Source organism: Colletes latitarsis, chromosome 3 (genome assembly GCF_051014445.1).
Source record: "Colletes latitarsis isolate SP2378_abdomen chromosome 3, iyColLati1, whole genome shotgun sequence".
NCBI lineage: Eukaryota > Metazoa > Arthropoda > Insecta > Hymenoptera > Colletidae > Colletes > Colletes latitarsis.
Genome location: NC_135136.1, coordinates 38,577,504 through 38,595,218, shown reverse-complemented (window position 1 = coordinate 38,595,218; position 17,715 = coordinate 38,577,504). Strand labels below are relative to the sequence as shown.

At 44.3% G+C, this 17,715-nt stretch overlaps 1 protein-coding gene across 5 annotated transcripts in view; it reads left to right on the top strand.

The window, feature by feature from the left end:
• Positions 1 to 17,715, top strand: part of LOC143340460 (uncharacterized) — a 641,167-nt gene that overhangs the window by 272,670 nt on the left and 350,782 nt on the right. For 3 of the 5 annotated variants that reach the window (XM_076762436.1, XM_076762433.1, XM_076762435.1), the window contains 2 exons: positions 7,668 to 7,811; positions 10,326 to 17,116. In XM_076762436.1, coding sequence (XP_076618551.1) covers positions 7,668 to 7,811; positions 10,326 to 10,485 — 304 coding nt within the window. In that variant the 3' untranslated portion in view covers positions 10,486 to 17,116. Of the gene's footprint in view, positions 1 to 7,667; positions 7,812 to 10,325; positions 17,117 to 17,715 lie in introns of those variants that run through there. The other 2 variants (XR_013079445.1, XR_013079446.1) reach the window with 1 other exon arrangement.

The following is a 17,715-nucleotide window of genomic DNA, read 5'->3' as shown; positions in this document are numbered from 1 at the left end:
TTCTATTTTGACATGTACGAAGAATAAACTCCTCGAGGATGGCCCACCTGTGGGTAAACATCCTGTATAGAGGCGCAGGCTCTCGCTGGCGAACGATTACAGGTGTTGCCGTTAAGAGGCTCGGTAAATTAATGAGAAAGCACGGGGACAGAATCAACCGTGGAGAGATTTCCTCCTATCTCGAGCCCCCCGCCCCTCCTCCATCCTCGTTTTTGTCTTGCACCTTTTTCCTCGCTTGGTTCTCGATCGCAGTCGATCTCCGCCGCGTATGCAAACCTGGCCGCCGCTGTATCTGATGCAATTAAACACACAACCACTCCCAAGATATGTATATTCCGTACGCAAGAACTTTGTTTCATTTTCTCCTCGCGCGCTTTCTCGTTTTCACTTCCCTGTTATCTGGCATAAATAAGCCGGCGAATAGAACCGCATGCCTGAAACGCCCGGAAAAACGCGGCCTCCATGGTTTTGTTCTTCGACGAACGTAATCGTCCAGAGAAACTATATTATATTTATATTATATAAGCGTATTACTTCGCGTAGTATATTTCTCTAATCGAGCCTGAATCTCAAAACGAGGCTATATTTCCAAGAATCTTTAAACCACGTATTTCAATTCAGCATTTGAATACGAGTCTATTGATATTTGGAGCATCAAGTGCTCGCAAGTATACGAAGTGGCGATTGCAAATACCTAATTGTAAGTGGAGCGAGTTAGGCTGGCTCAATTTGAGAACGGAGAACGAGAACAGGAAGTGTTTCATAATTCTCGAACTTCAGATACGAATTCGTCTACTCTGTACATCGATCCAAAGTTCAACCTGCAGTTAACTATTCTACAGATAAGAATTTTCTACCCGGCGAGACTACTTTGTTCAATTAAGAATCTGTAGAAAACGCGTTTGTAGAATTCAGGGAATTCAGAAGTACCCGGAGCTTCACGCAAATTGAATTCGTAGTACGACTAGAAGTGCCCCAATTCCAGTAGTAAATACTTCGATTCGGAGAAGTTACGTCTCGTAGGACGTTTCGCGCATTCCAACCGAATAATCGTCCTATAACTCGCCCAATCGTGGACCATGACCAACTTATCCCTTGCAATTTTTAAATTGTAAATAATTGTCTAAAATAAAAATGTGTGATTCCGTAAACTGGGATCCAGATTTTTTATCGGTGGCAGATAGAGTTGGTCGACGCGGGGAAGAGTTTGAGAGGAGCTGCCCCATCAACTTGCAATTTCTGAATTGTAGATAATTGTCTAAAATAAAAATGTGTGATACTGTAAATTGGGATCCAGATTTTTTATCGGTGGTAGACAGAGTTGATCGACGCGGGGAAGAGTTTGGGAGGAGCTGATCCATCAACTTGCAATTTCTGAATTGTAAATAATTGTCTAAAATAAGAATGTGTGATTCCGTAAACTGGGATCCAGATTTTTTATCGGTGGCAGATAGAGTTGATCGACGTGGGGAAGGGTTTGGGAGGAGCTGACCCATCAACTTGCAATTTCTGAATTGTAGATAATTGTCTAAAGTAAAAATGTGTGATTCCGTAAACTGGGATCCAGATAAATTTTTATCGGTGGTAGATAGAGTTGATTGACGCGGGGAAGGGTTTGGGAGGAGCTGACCCATCAACTTGCAATTTCTAAATTGTAAATAATTATCTAAAATAAGAATGTGTGATTCCGTAAACTGAGATCCAGATTTTTTATCGGTGGCAGATAGAGTTGATCGACGCGGGGAAGGGTTTGGGAGGAGCTGACCCATCAACTTGCAATTTCTGAATTGTAAATAATTTAAAGTAAAAATGTGTGATTCCGTAAACTGGAATCCAGATTTTTTATCGGTGGCAGACAGAGTTGATCGACGTGGGGAAAATTTTGGGAGGAGCTGACCCATCAACTTGCAATTTCTGAATTGTAAATAATTGTCTAAAATAAGAATGTGTGATTCCGTAAATTGGGATCCAGATTTTTTATCGGTGGCAGATAGAGGTGATCGACGCGGGGAAGGGTTTGGGAGGAGCTGACCCATCAACTTGCAATTTCTGAATTGTAGATAATTGTCTAAAATAAAAATGTGTGATTCCGTAAACTGGGATCCAGATAAATTTTTATCGGTGGCAGACAGAGTTGATCGACGCGGGGAAGGGTTTGGGAGAAGCTGACCCATCAACTTGCAATTTCTAAATTGTAAATAATTGTCTAAAATAAGAATGTGTGATTCCGTAAACTGGGATCCAGATTTTTTATCGGTGGCAGACAGAGTTGATCGACGCGGGGAAGGGTTTGGGAGGAGCTGACCCATCAACTTGCAATTTCTGAATTGTAAATAATTGTCTAAAGTAAAAATGTGTGATTCCGTAAACTGAGATCCAGATTTTTTATCGGTGGCAGATAGAGTTGATCGACGCGGGGAAGGGTTTGGGAGGAGCTGACCCATCAACTTGCAATTTCTGAATTGTAAATAATTGTCTAAAGTAAAAATGTGTGATTCCGTAAATTGGGATCCAGATTTTTTATCGGTGGCAGACAGAGTTGATCGACGCGGGGAAGGGTTTGGGAAGAGCTGTCCCATCAACTTGCAATTTTTAAATTGTAAATAATTGTCTAAAATAAGAAGGTGTGATTCCGTAAATTGGGATCCAGATTTTTTATCGGTGGCAGATAGAGTTGATCGACGCGGGGAAGGGTTTGGGAGGAGCTGTCCCATCAACTTGCAATTTCTGAATTGTAGATAATTGTCTAAAGTAAAAATGTGTGATTCCGTAAACTGGAATTCAGATTTTTTATCGGTGGCAGACAGAATTGATCAACGCAGGGAAGGGTTTGGGAGGAGCTGACCCATCAACTTGCAATTTCTGAATTGTAAATAATTGTCTAAATTAAAAATGTGTGATTCCGTAAACTGGGATCCAGATTTTTTATCGGTGGCAGACAGAGTTGATCGACGCGGGGAAGGGTTTGGGAGAGCTTGACCTAGTGATACGGATCTGTAAATCGAACGGATTAATTAGGGTGTAGGGTTCTTTGATCCCGGAGGGCGAAGACCCGCCCGAAACGTCCCGTGAGACCGAAGAAAGCAACGTCGCGTTCGTTTCGACATACCAGCGTATCGTAACATGGCTAATTGCGGTATTAAACAGCGGACTTTACGAGGCAACGGTACGCTGCTGACAACGTTCAGCAAACATTAGCCGCCATTAACGAAGATACAAGCCACGCGGTATTGATGCGTCCACGCTGGAGATCCGCAATGTCAAGGGGAAGGCTAAAATGTTAAGATCGCCGGCCGTAATCGAACACCTGACGCGAACATTCCAGGAAATTGGCCCGAGATAGCGGCGCGCATAATGCTAATGGATGGATATTAATTTGGCCGTGGCGAATACATTTTAACTAATCTCGAGGATATCGGGGAGAGGTAGGCCGCGACTAAGAGAGGCTGGCTACGCGTCTTCGACCGTGTCAGGCACTAGTAATCCGGAAAGTCTCGGAACATCCTCGATATTCACGATAAACATAATGCTCCGGGTGATGTTGCGCCGGAGAAGATAGAAGATTCCGCGAAAACCATTCTATACGCGCGAATTTATGTACGACGGAGAGGATTTCATGCAGGGATAGTAATCGAGGGTCTAATAGAAAGGACGTACGTTTAAAATTGCGGTTCGAGCGGTGCTAGGTGGATGGGGAAATTCCTGTGGTCATTTGGCGAATACTATTTGTACCACGTAGTCAATTTCAATTTTCCAAAAACGCAATGTGAAAAGATTATGTATCGTCGCAAGGTCTCCGAACGCAGACGTGACGTTTCACTGAGTTTGGAAGTCCGAAGTTAATTATTAAACGAGATAATACTGTTTTAGCGGATATTTTCACGAAATAAAAATGACAGCCGGCTCAATGGAACTGTTTTTTTTTTCTGAGCGCGTCCTTTCGCTCGTCGCGATAGAAATGCCTATAAATTCGGCGTCGCTGCCGATATTTCATCGACTCGATCGAACGCCATCAAAGCGTTTTCGACGTTCTCACGCTTGCACTGCTTGGCTTTTCAATTTCCCTTCTTGTTTTTTATCACGCGATGTTAAAGCGAGACGCACTTAACCCGAATACATTGATTATTTTAATTGCACCGGTTCGCGCGGTTATTAATAACCGTTTTCAAAAAGACCGCCCGAATAAAAGCATCGTGCCTACCGATCGGTGTTAATTTTCTTAACACTTTATTCTATCGGAAACGTAAGATTACGTGTGGTGGTAAGGACCAGAAAACTATTAAGTTTCGATCGTATTTCGCGTTTCCAGCGTTCCTCAAAGCTCGCGTCGCCGTGCTTTTCAATTTCCTCCCTCCCCCTTTCTCGTTTCTCCTTTTTTTTTATTTTTCAATACGCGATGTTAAGCCGGGACACACTTAACCCAAATATTTACATTGATTATTTTAATTGCACCGGGTCGCGCGACTATTAATAACCGTTTCAGAAAAGGCTGCTGATCATAAAGCGTGGAATTTTAATGACGCGCAGTCCACGCTCGCGAATTCCCCGGCGCGAGCGTCGCGCGTGCACCGCCCTGCGTCCGCGGCGGTTCCATGCATTTAAAGAGTATAGGAACCTATAAAGCTTTGGCTGCTACGCCGGAACATTTTATAAAGCCGATTATTCGCAATCTCGAGATAGCGTCGAAGCGCGACGAGGCCACGGCTTTATTCGCTACATTTCGACCCCGGGACGGGAGACCATTTTGGAATTCGAGGCGCGCACCGGAAACGTTTACAACGTATTTTGTAACGGGCGGATCGACGAAGGACAAATCATTCTTCCCGGATGAAGTTTCTTCGCGTCTCCGCTTTCCCTAATCCCGCCATTCTCTCGTGCCCCTCTTTTCCCGGAAATCCTCGTTGCCGGAGAATTAATGAAAAACAAAAAGAGTCCAATGGGACCCGAGGAAATTAACCCCTTGCCATACGACGACGTGACTGACTCGTCGCAAGTTCTTGACGTCAAGTTTCACAATTATGACGCCACTCACTCGTCATCAAGCCTTATAAATTAGAATCAACACACTTTTAAAACAAATCTACTCTTGTTTGAGTTTGAGTTTGAGATTTAAACAAAACTAAATAGTATACGTTTGAAAAATTATTCGGAATTAAATCGTAAGTCAAAGGGTTAAACGATGGGGAGTCCATAATTTACACACCTTCCATCTGTTTTATTCCGTGCGCGTTTTTGTCCGTTAAAATGGGTCCAATCATTCGCCCTTATTTGTTATCGTAGAACGAAACAAGCCTTAACGATGCCCCCTCGGGGCAACGAGCAGGGTTGTTCACCTCCCCGAAGACAATCTTGCGATTCTTTGCAACCTGCTTGTCTTCTCGAACGGGCACAGACGTCGCGATCAATTATGTCGCGTATATTAATTGCGACGGGAACAGAGCACCGTACAGTTTATTAACTCGTCGGCCGGCGCAGCTCGCGAGCAGCGCTGCTAACGACGCTTAGCCTGAAAGGAGGCGTGCTTGTTTTCAAGGGATCAAAAGCCCGACGCGACAACCGCGAGCAGCCAGAACGCGGTTCCCTCGTTGAAAGCAGCGCGAAATCCGCGGGAAATTTCTCCGGCGCACCTGTCCCCCTCCGCATTTTATTTTATTTTTTTAAAATATATTCCGCGACTAGAGCGTCGCGAGCGGTGGCGAACGCTTAGGGAGGACAGGTGTTGGGGAGTCCCGTGTGTACAAGCCGGGTACGCGCGAGCGAAGACGCCGCTACGCGACAATTATACGCGACGCCTTATTATAATCGGAGCAGCTCTCGTTTAAAGCGGCTGAAACGGCAGCCGGGACGACGGGCATAATAAGGGAGAAAAGAAGAAAGGAACCGGGCGCGGTGAATATAGGATTCTACACGGCCGCCCGGGCTCTCTGTTACCACTGCCCTAACCTCATTTAGTTAGAAAGTGTTTGCGCGACGAGACCGGCGCAAGATTTAATTGGAAACGCCTCGTGTCTATCGCTCTACCCGGGTCTCCGGCGTTGAAACCGCTCCCGTGAATGTCATCCACTGAGCCCTCCGCTCGCCCGTAATTGGTCGCCTTTCTCGCTCCATCCGACCGCCAGGATTTTCCGGCCGTACCTACGAGACGGGTACAACCTTTCAACCCACGGCGATAAATTTGTATATTCGGATTAATAGCGAGACGCGGTCTAGTTCGCGACCTGAGGAGCATTACTCTCGCGTTGATACGTTCGTTCGACCCGTAGGGCCAAGGAAGAACCACCGGAAGTGTCTTGCAAGTCGCCATAGCCTAACTGATACGTCGAAAATTGATCTTGTCTATTTGGATCCCTCCGCTTTGTACAGGAGTTCCCCTAAAACCGGACAGTAGCGAAATTTTGAAAGTTTGAAACGCTATTCGATCGTTATTTCGCATAAACAATAGTAGGGATAGAATAAACAATGATCAAGTTTCGCCATTTTTGCGTCTAATTAGGAGCTAGTGTATCCTACTATTCCTCTCAATTTTTGTAATGAAAAAACGCCTAAATGGCATTATTATATCTTTTGGTAAGTGCTTTTTTAAATGCACTGGTTTTTATAAGACAAACTTTTTTGTATGGCTTTGCTGTTCCACGGTTCCGGACAGATCATCGTTCCCTTCGCGTTATGGTTGAACCTTTGCGAAAGAAAAGTAATATTCTTGGGTCCCGAGAGCAAAAGTTTTCTGATGATTTCTGCCTAATATCCACATACTGTTTTACCCGCAATTTATTTGATTTTTCTAGCCTGTAATATTTTTGAGAATAATTTGCTGGCTTCCCCCTGTCCGAAATTCATAACAAGTCAGGATTGGCGTATTGTTTCAATAGGTTAATAAATATATCCATTTTGGACGAAAGCAGCGTTGTTAATGCCCCGATAATGTACGATAATATATATTTAATATCTGTTTAGCATACGCGTCCATTTACGTTTTTGCGGAATATAAGCTTTCAGTCAACATTGTTGAATTCATAATACGCGGCTGACATAAATCTAGACTCATTAGAATATCCAGCTGGCCGTGTAACTCAATGAAGCATCAATACAGATAGAAATAATTAATTTCCGCGCACACGAAGTAATAAAATAATAATAATTGATATTATTATTTATTTACGAATATGAACCTCCGGTACTAAATACGTTCGGCATACAAATAGGGCCGAGTATTCGCGTCCAAACAAATTGTTTATTCTAACGACGCTCACGAAATACAAGCTACGATAACCAACGAAAAAATGGAAATCGTGATCACTTGGTATACAATTATTAATAAATGATAGTTTTACAAATGTTCCGTACGAAAAATTTCCAAAGTTGACCCAACGATTAACCCTCGGGAAGCAGGAATATTCCCTCATGGTCGTTCTTCATGCTCGAAATCGCGCTCGAAAACTCTGACCAGCCAATTTTGCGAAGTCGATCGAGATCGACGGTTCGATTCCGTCGAATTAACCTTTTATTCGAAAACACTCGGCGTCCTGGCTGTCTTTTGCGAACGGTTCTGCAAATTAGAATCGAACGGGGGCGTTTCCATCGAACCGTCGCTCGTCTTCCGCGACGATAATAACGCAGAGGTAATCACTGGCGGCCTAATTAATCGACGCTATTCGCAATTGTTCCAGGATGTTTGGAAGCAGCGGTGCTTGCGCGGGCTGCGGCAACACGATACCTGCCAGCGAGCTGGTGATGAGGACGGGTGGATCGGTGTTTCACCAGAAATGCTTCACCTGCAGCAAATGCGGCAGTCAACTCGTCTCCGGCGATAGGTAAGACCATGCATCGACTTATAAATCATTCATAAATCGCTCGAAAAACACATCAAAAATAAGCGAAAGAGATGATTTATTCAGATATATTCGCATTGCATGGTAGAATTTTATATATTTTATAGTTTCATTTTTTGGGGGCTGAATCTACGCGTAAGAATATGTAAAAATTGTAAAATAAAATTTGCTTTATATAGTAGTTTGTTCACGAGATGATAGAATTTGAAAATTTATCAGATATGAGTAGGAGTCGATAGAATTTGGCTGGCGCGTCTGACCAGTATTTACTATTTCTACTTGCAACAATGACCAACAAATCTTATTCTACATTTTCAACTTATTTTTGTACGTAGAATCATCTCCTGCTTGGTTGTATCAAACCTGGGACCATGAATGTTAAAAGAAATATATAGAAAAGTGTCGATCGTCCCCTAGTTTGCCAAGGGTTAACGCGATGTAACGAAATGTGGAAGAAGGGGGTGTCTTAATATCGACTTCGGGAAGAATTAGGAGGGTTGGATCGCGACTTGGAGCGGGTCGACGAAGAAATCGATACGGGGGAAATCGGCTGAATCGATGGGAGGGTTTCGCGCTCGAACGGGAACCGGAGATATGAGTCGGAGAGGAAATGCGGCAATTAAAGGGTTGGAAAAGAGGCGTGTCACGCGGGGCTGCCGGTTAATTGGTGTGGGGCTTGCAATTGGGGATTTTGTGATAAAAGAGGAGGGGAACAATTATTCCAGACCTGTAACGAAGCAAACTTGTTTATGAGCATCGATTTCGTGAATACCCGCGCGCCGAATCGACGAAAACACTGTTAGCGGTTGATTATGGGACCTTGTTTCAAAGCTCGACGGAGAAATTTTATTCCCACGAACCAATTATCAATGCGCGCTTTTACGGATCGCATCATTATAAATTGCAGTCGATCGCGAACGCAGTCCTCGTCTTAGTATACAAATTTAAATTAATTTTCAATTAAATAAACAATTTATGATCTAAATTTATCGCACACTAGTCGTATAATCAATAGGAATTGTTTAAACATTTTTAGGTATATAGCGTCAAAGTAAATGTCAAAATAAACATGGAAGAAAGCGTAAAAAATAATAATTGTTGTATGCATCGGATAGGGGATGAAATGCCCTTTAAAATGAGCGGTCGTACGAGTCGATAGCTTTATTAGTTCCGGAGATATAGAGATTTTAGTTTCGAGTCGATCGGATGGCTAGTTTCGAAGATACGTCGCGTGGTCAATGAACTTACTACGGCCTCGTCAAGGTCGTTGACCGCACGTGATCGTAGTAAATAGTAAACGTGACGTCACTCGGTCACTCGGTTAGTGGGTCAACGTGCGACAAGGAGCTCCGACGCGTTAGACGAAGACAGAGATAGTCGAATTAAAAAAATTACCTTTTACATAAATTACGATATCTCGAAAACGGAAAGTCGGATCGACAAAATTCAAAAACCACTTTAAAGAGGAAGCCTTGCCGCTGCTAACAGTGGTTCAATTATTAATAAATAACTAATAGTTTCGGAACTGCACGCGTCTAAAGTTTTATGATTTTTAATACGCGTTGATAGGCCTTTTCTAAGGCGCCCAGCGAGATCGCAGTCGAATTAAAAAAATTACCTTTTACATAAATTACGATATCTCGAAAACGGAAAGTCGGATCGACAAAAACCAAAAACCACTTTAAAGGGGAGGCTTTACCGCTGCCAACAGTGGCTCAAAAATTAATATAGCACTAGTAGTTTCGGAACTGCACGCGTCTAAAGTTTTATGATTTTTAATACGCGTTGATAGGCCTTTTCTAAGGCGCCGAGCGAGATCGCAGTCGAATTAAAAAAATTACCTTTTACATATATTACGATATCTCGAAAACGGAAAGTCGGATCGACAAAAACCAAAAACCACTTTAAAGGGGAGGCTTTGCCGCTGCCAACAGTGGCTCAAAAATTAATATAGCAGTAGTAGTTTCGGAACTGCACGCGTCTAAAGTTTTATGATTTTTAATTCGCGTTGATAGGCTTTTTCTAAGGCGCCGAGCGAGATTGCAGACGAATTAAAAAAATTACCTTTTACATAAATTACGATATCTCGAAAACGGAAAGTCGAATCGACAAAAACCAAAAACCACTTTAAAGGGGAGGCTTTGCCGCTGCCAACAGTGGCTCAAAAATTAATATAGCAGTAGTAGTTTCGGAACTGCACGCGTCTAAAGTTTTTATATTTTTAATACGTGTTAATAGGTCTTTCTAAGGCGGAGGGCGAGATCATAGTGGGCATAGAGAAATTACGTAAAGAAAAAGGACAGAAAGATACACATGAGACTGGCCCCTTAAACTTTTTTAACATTTTATCCTCGTGATGTTCACCCTCTTCGCGTTAAAAATACCGTTGTAACCTGACTATCGTGTTCTACTACTAATGGGGCTTCCCGTTTATCGAATGATTAAATAAAGTCTTGAATGCAGAAAGGACTGACCAAGGGCGTTTTGTTGTTCAAGGTACTACCTGCTGTCGGGTTCGCCGGTCTGCGAGACGGATTGGCACAAAATCGTCAAGTCGTCGAGCGTCGCGGCCGCAGCGGCCGCCGCGGCGGCCGGAAACGGCGGCGCCCCTGTGAGGAAAGGTAAGGTCGGTCGGCCTCGAAGGAGTCGCGAATGAGGCGGCAACCCGGTCGGTCGCCCGAAGAAGGTGCAAGCCTCTCCACAGCCGACGCCCGCCGTCGTACCGTCACAGGTCGACGTGGTGGACGTCGCCGTTGGGGGGGATCCCTATTCGCCGCCTCCGCCGGGTCATCAGCAGTACAACCATCACCACCACCACCATCACCATCATCATCAGATGGGAATCGTACATCCGGGACTGGCGGTACAGCAAACGCACCTGCAGGCGTCCACCTATCAGGACTGGTCTCCGTGGGCCCAGGACACCTGCGACTGAGCTGTCCCCGCGCGTCGATGCTCGAGGTCACGGGGTCCGTCTCTCTCGACTGATCCTCGACCTCTCACGACCGCCGGTCTTCCGTTTTTTCTCAGCAGAGAAGAAGATGGTTCTCCCTCTCCCTCGTCGATGGACCCGCGACTATGGACTCGTACGCGTCCGAGTGACTCGTGCACGAGGCGAGAGGGGGTATCCCGGTGGACGAGGACCGTGTTCCCGGAGAATGGTGAACGAGTTTTGTGGTTTCCGCAAGTGAACGTTTCCGGGCGTCCCCGCCGATCGGAGACGATTTTTCGCGCGAATCAGTGCGCGGATCGGACGATCGAGACGAACACTCTCGAACTGGCGTACCTCCGTTGAGAAGATCCGCTCGCTGCAACGCGGGCACGAGCGGCGCGTGCCAGTGCTACGTGTCCACTTAAGAGTTTTTACTCTCGACAGTCGCTATGGACGTTACGGAGCTCTTTCGCGCGGGCACACAGGGACTTGAAACGCTGGTAACTGCTTTTGGGAAGCTGTGTATCCGCGCGGAGAAGCCCTGTCTCTCGATGCTGTGTCCACCAGAGGGTTTCGTCCTCGATGGAGCCGCTCTAGTGGACGAAGTGGCATAACGCTGCACGCATCTTCGCTTGGTCTCCCTTAATCAATAATCTTTGCTCAATCGCGGTGAATCGAGGATAATCGAAGTGTCTAAAAAGCACGGGCCGCGTGCAAGTTATCGTCGCCCGCCAGCGGTAACGGCAGTTTTCTTCGGCTTCATCCGATTCTTTGATGCTCATCCGCGCTCAATCTATCCGGTAATCCTGTTAATCGCACGTTAGACACCCGGCAATCACTTTCGCTCGTGTTTCCCGGCGTTTACGTTTCCCCTCCCGGTAACGCGTGCATCTGCGCCCCGATACTCTAAGCTTCTTGCGATCGAATAGACGATTAAATGTACACCCAACAGACGCTACGCCCATGGAACGAATAGGTCGGTTTCAGTTTGTCACGAAGCGCTCGGGCGGATCGCGTTCGGCTGTGATTTCGATGATCTTTACTCGGTTTTTTCCCTCGAGGAAATAAAAATCGGTGCTCGCGAGACAGTGGACCGAATGGAGTACCGGAAATAATCGGTACAAGCATATTATTATTTATAGTAAATTATTATGAATCTAGAAATGGAATTTTAATATAGGTTTGATGTTGTTGCTGCGTCGAGTATCGTTGATAGTTGAATTGGAATTTATTGAGATATCCAGAGTATAATTAATGTTACAAATTGCATATTTTTCTCGACCTTACGACAGTCTTTTCGATCAACGTTTGGTTATTTTAATACAGTGTTCGTAAATAATTATATTGTTAAATTAACAGATACCAAAAATATCGTTTAGTTATCGTTGGACGTTATAGAAATTAACATTGAACGAGCAAGAATTTAATTACAGATATAGCAAATTAATTAAACGTCAATTTATATTAAGGGTACGAAGTCAAGAAGGGAAACATATTTATATACACGAAATGATAACTAGAAATACATAGTCTTGGATTCAGAGACAGAATCAAATATATAGGAAAAATTGTATCGTTGTGAATCCAATAAAGTAAAATTATTTTGACTTCTTGCCTGTCGATTTCAGTTATACGTGCAATTTAATTTTTACCAGTTCGATGTTAATATCTGTGTAACTCTCGTTTAGATTTATAATAATTTATACCAAAGAAGATCCAAAAATAATAATAAGCTTGTACTCGCTATTTTCTCGCCTATTTTAATTTTTATTTCATTATCATTTTCAGTGATCGTCACTAAATGGTTGAAAGGTATAAATTTAGGAGAGTGGTTCAAACAGAAATGATGCCTTTTTAAATAAATTTTTCTCCCAGAAATCTCATCTTTCGAGTATAGGTAATTTATACTGGCAAAATTTTCGAACATTGTCCATTTCGTTGAAGCGTGAGTCGGTTAAATGATGCCATAGCAACCGAAACAGATTGTAATTAGGATGGATCAAACCCAGAGAATACTCTGTGTGCTGCAGAAGTTCCTAACCCAAGCTGAAGAAGACCTCCTTTGCTCTCGAGCACCGTGTTGGCCAAACTTTATCGCGTGGTAGGATGACCTGACGGTTTCCTTGACCAGTAAACGGTCTCTTTTGCTCCAATTAATCGTTCAAATTGATCAATTGGCGTTCATAACGATCCATTGTAACCGCTTCACCTTGTAGCTTATAACAGATCGCATATTTCGCGTCTCAGCAGATGCATTGTTAAACTTTTGTTTGCATAGATATTACTGGATAGACAAAATCTACCCATGCTCTCCATTATTTAGAATTTTCATAAAGAATCCATTTTTCTTTCGTTGTCTGACCATTGCAGAAAGTAGCCAACCTGTCTGATGGTCTGTTTTTTGATTATCATTTCTGGTTTCCCGTCCAAATAACCGTTTCCTATCTTCGATAGAAAAATAACCCACTATTGGTTCGTGAAAATATCGTTCAAAATCTCTATTTAGAAAATTTGAACGCACGGGGCCTCAGAATCGAGGTCATTGTCTCGAAAGACAGAAAAATCCAGCCGAACGAGCAGCTCGAGCGCGCGATTTACATTCGCTGGCCCGTAAAAACGCTAAAAACGATAACACATCCGCGGAAGCTCGTGAATCCGTCGTGGACCTGGCGCGCGTAGGGATCGTCTCGAGGTCCGAAAAACTTGTCACGTGTGGAGCAAGAAAATTGCATCTGCCGGGTCGGATAATTTGGCGATTGAAACGGTGGCCCGCGCCCAGGTCCCGGCCCTTAGAAAATTATTTTTCTTTGAAAATTACCGACCCCTTCGACTCGTCGACCGTAGAGAGAAGGGGGGAGGGGGAGGGAGGAGGGCACCGACTCCGTAAACTCATTAAGCGTTCCTTGTTCTCGCGATCGTTAATCGAGTCTCTCTCGCTACGGGATAAAAACCCGACACCGAGGTGGAACCGTACGAACGGGCGAAATTATCATTCGAATCTTCCTTGTTAACGCTCGCCGTGTCGTCCCCGTTCCTTCGCCGGCGGTTCTTTTACTTTTTTCGCTGCCGCGTGATCCGCCGGGGCACGAATGTAACGAGAACGAACGGAACGTTGCGCAACCATCGTCGAACGACTAGCGCCCCGCGTCCACGAGTCGCCATTTTCGTTCGCGAATGGTGTTTGCGTGTCACCTGGACAAAAGGAGAGAACATTCGCTCGCCACCGCGAAGCCAGAGATCGACGTATAGCTCGACAAGTTTGGTAACAGCCGATATTCCAGGCAGAAAGAAAGAAATTCCGCGGAGGAGTACCTGCTAGGTAGATATTGACCCTTCCTACCTCAGACGTCTCAAGAATTTCTCTCCATCGTGCTGCAATAGTTAAAACAGGCGATCGGAATATCGTCTAGCTCTTTAAATAAAAGAGGAAATGAATAAATTCGAATTTCGTTCCTATTGGCTAAAATATATTTTGGAGAAATGTATTATTTAACCCCGATGCATACCAGTCTAAGACGTCCTTCGTTATCCCATGCATTGACCGTGAGATTTTATTTTATGGATTGTTTCTTTAAGGATTGGTACGCTACTTGTAATCAGATCCAGTACGATTTTCCACTACAATGATAAAGCAGTCGCGAAACCGATCTCCATTTCTGTTTATATCTGCGATAAAATAGACTGACGTGCATCGGGGAGAAGATTCTACTCGAGGGGGTTGTGGAGCTATACCGTGTCTCGATCGACGACCGATGTTCCGTCGATTTCTTGGTCGTCGATCGCGAAAGCCCGTGGAATCTCTCGTCCCAGTGTCGCGAGTGGACGTCGAGCGTTTCAGTTTGAAGACCGCTATTTTTCCCCATCGTGAAACGAAGGGGTTGCAACGGGGGGAAACTGTCGAGTGACGAGAACGCGGGCACCGGGTGTCCCGACCACGTGCCCGGCAAGGATGAAGCGTGTAACATACTTTTTCTAAGTGGCAGGGTTTCGACATGCGCAATAAACATTTACGTAAATGTATAATCGTGAACACGTTACGATGTATGTACTATGGCCGGAGCCCGATGTCGTTTCCGGTGACGGGCCTCTCGCGTATCACGCTCACAGGTTGTACAGACGTTTTTCCTTCACGTTTCCCATCGACGAGGCTCGACTGGCAAACGACTATCGCGAGGGGAACGGGAAACGACGCGGGTTCGGGCACGCTCGAAGCTCAATGCGAAACTAAAGACACATGTTTTGGGTGTAAATCACGCGGAGGCGGCTCTGGTGGCTCGCTACGCGGCGGGCGGTTCTCTTGTCGATTCGCTCGCTCCGTCCTCGGTACCGTTTACGCTTACAACGTTGGACGATTGTTAAAATTGTTGTCGACGGTGTTAACCAGGTTGCTTCGCCAATTGATTTCTGATCGCGTGCCATAGTCAGTGGTGGGGGATTTACGCGATTGCATAATGTGCTCGAGAATCTAACAAAAGTACATACTAGAATATCAAAACAGTTTTACAGAAAATGAATATTCGTTGACTGGTATCGATAGTGTCCTCCAAAAAAGAATTATCAGATACTAATCAATATTGCAATAAAGCAGAATGCAGTTAAATTGGTCTATCTTCACACAAAGAACCGGGATAGCTTTGCAGAAGCGTGCAATTATTGTACTTTCACGAGAACGATGGCAAAAGACCATAGATCGCCATGCATGAAATTATGTATTGTTGTGGCCATCGACCTAAAAACCGGGAGCTATGTGAAATTCATTGTGCAACAATTTATACGACTGGTTGTTGCAAGGCTCTGGCATTAAAACGAGAATGAACAAGACAAAGATTGCTTTACAATATTCTGAATTGATATTGTGAAATTTACTCTTTCACAAGTTTTTTTTTAAATATCGAAATAATCATTTGTTTTATATTTAAGTTCTTGAAACCGTATCAACGTGTGCAACAACCAGTTGTAGATGGAAAAATCACATCAGAGCATTGACTAAAATTCTGAGGGAAGCGATACTTTCCTGAGACACTCTAACGGTTAAGGTTGAAAGGATTAGAGAATGGGTGAACGATCGACAAGATCGTCGGTACCATAAAGCGAACGAACGACCGCCTCCGCGCCGTGCAACTGATCGTTACTCGTTTACCCGTCTCGTTCATTAGCTGAACTTTTGTCTCTCAGACCGCCACCGCGCGCTTACGAGGATCCCCAGGCGAGAATGAGAGAGCAATCCGGCGATTTCGATGCCGAGAGTGGCGCGAAGCCGATCCCCGTTGCGTCCAAATGCGAGAGGACGCGCGGTGCTCGACGCATAGATCGAAAAGGGGTGCACAGACCCGCCATCCCCCGGTCGATCTACCGCGTCGTTCCATCGACTTCGCGCGTTCGCCGTTTCGGGCGAAGACAGCCATTTTTTTCGATCATGGCGCGTGTCCGCGCGAGAGCAGACAGAAAATCGCGAACAGAGAGAGCAACCGATCGGACGAGGAGAGTCGCGCTGATGGATCGTGTAATTTAATCTTGTACATAGGGTACATTTTGTATATTGTTAAAAGTTTGTGTGATATAAATGGTTATGTATTTACTATTAAAAAAACGGCGGATGGGGGAGTTCGCGCGTCCCATGGGCGAATCGCGCGCGCGCGATGGTTCCGCGAACCGGAACCACTGGATGCAAGGAACCGTATCCCGGATTTAGGATTTATTATATTTTTTTATCGATCGTTAAGCTTCGCTGGTGCTCGATGATAGGAGCGAAAATGGTCCTCGAGAGTCGGGATCGATCGAGGTTATTAAATTTTTGCAACTTCGTTCCTTCGCTTCTCGCGTTTAACGCGTCGGCTGCCAAGTTTCCCGTGTCTAGAAATGTCTTATATTTGTTCGAATTATAGTTTGAAGAATAGGAATACGCAATAGTCAAATGGTGTACTTGTTATTTTATGGCATTCCTGACGACAGCGGTGTTATTTAATGTTTGTTTATTATGAACGTTTTTAAACGGTGGACACCAACGATCGTGGTAGTCAACGCGTTAAGCTATTCTTTGATCGACGAATTTTGTTTCGGTTCTCAAGATACACGATATTTTAATTTTTTGTACTTTTTCCTACAAGAAACGTTTAAACTTTCATCCAGTGGTATCGGTGCGTGGATCAAACGTCCTCAGTTGAGCGAACACGCGGTTGGATCGTCACGATCCCTCTGCGTTTAGTTAATTTTGTTATTTGATTTAATCTCGACTTCTTAACCGGGACCCGACATCTGTGAATGGTTTCGCGGCCTCTTGTAAAATACAAAATACACGGACACACATACAAAACACGTTTATTAATTAATAAAATCACAAGTTTTTAGAAAATCACACTGATTGTCGTTCGTTTAGTACGTTAGGTGGACCTTGGTCGATCTCGACGAAAATTTCTTCTGAAACTTTTCTCATACGATCGCCTCCCCCTCCCACCCCTCCAGTCCATTCCACTTGGCGAGAAAATCATTTCTAAAGTTAGATTTTTATATCAAGGCTTTAAAGAAATATCTTCCAAGAACTAAAGTGGAGTTATTTTTATTACAAATATAAGAGACATTTTAAAATTACATTTAAACTGATTATGAGGAGCTTGAATTATAAATTTCTTAATGTCAATTAGAGATTGTCCGGTACCAAGTAAATCTTTTTCCAGAATTGATTTTCGAGTTTAAAAAAAATCTCAACTACTCAAGACGTATGATCGCAGCGACATTTTGGATCGACGTCGAGGTAAGCGTTGCCGGCCAATTTAAGAAATTGAATTTCGCGATTGCAGTTCGCGCGGCGAGATTAATGAGCCGGGTTTCCAAACTTTTCAGGCTTCTGGCTAAATTTATCGGTCGCGTTTTCAGAGATAGGGGAAAAGTTTTCCAGCGGGGACCTGTTTTTGGCGCGGAGACGACGCGTGGCAATTTCTTGCCTTTGACTGGAAG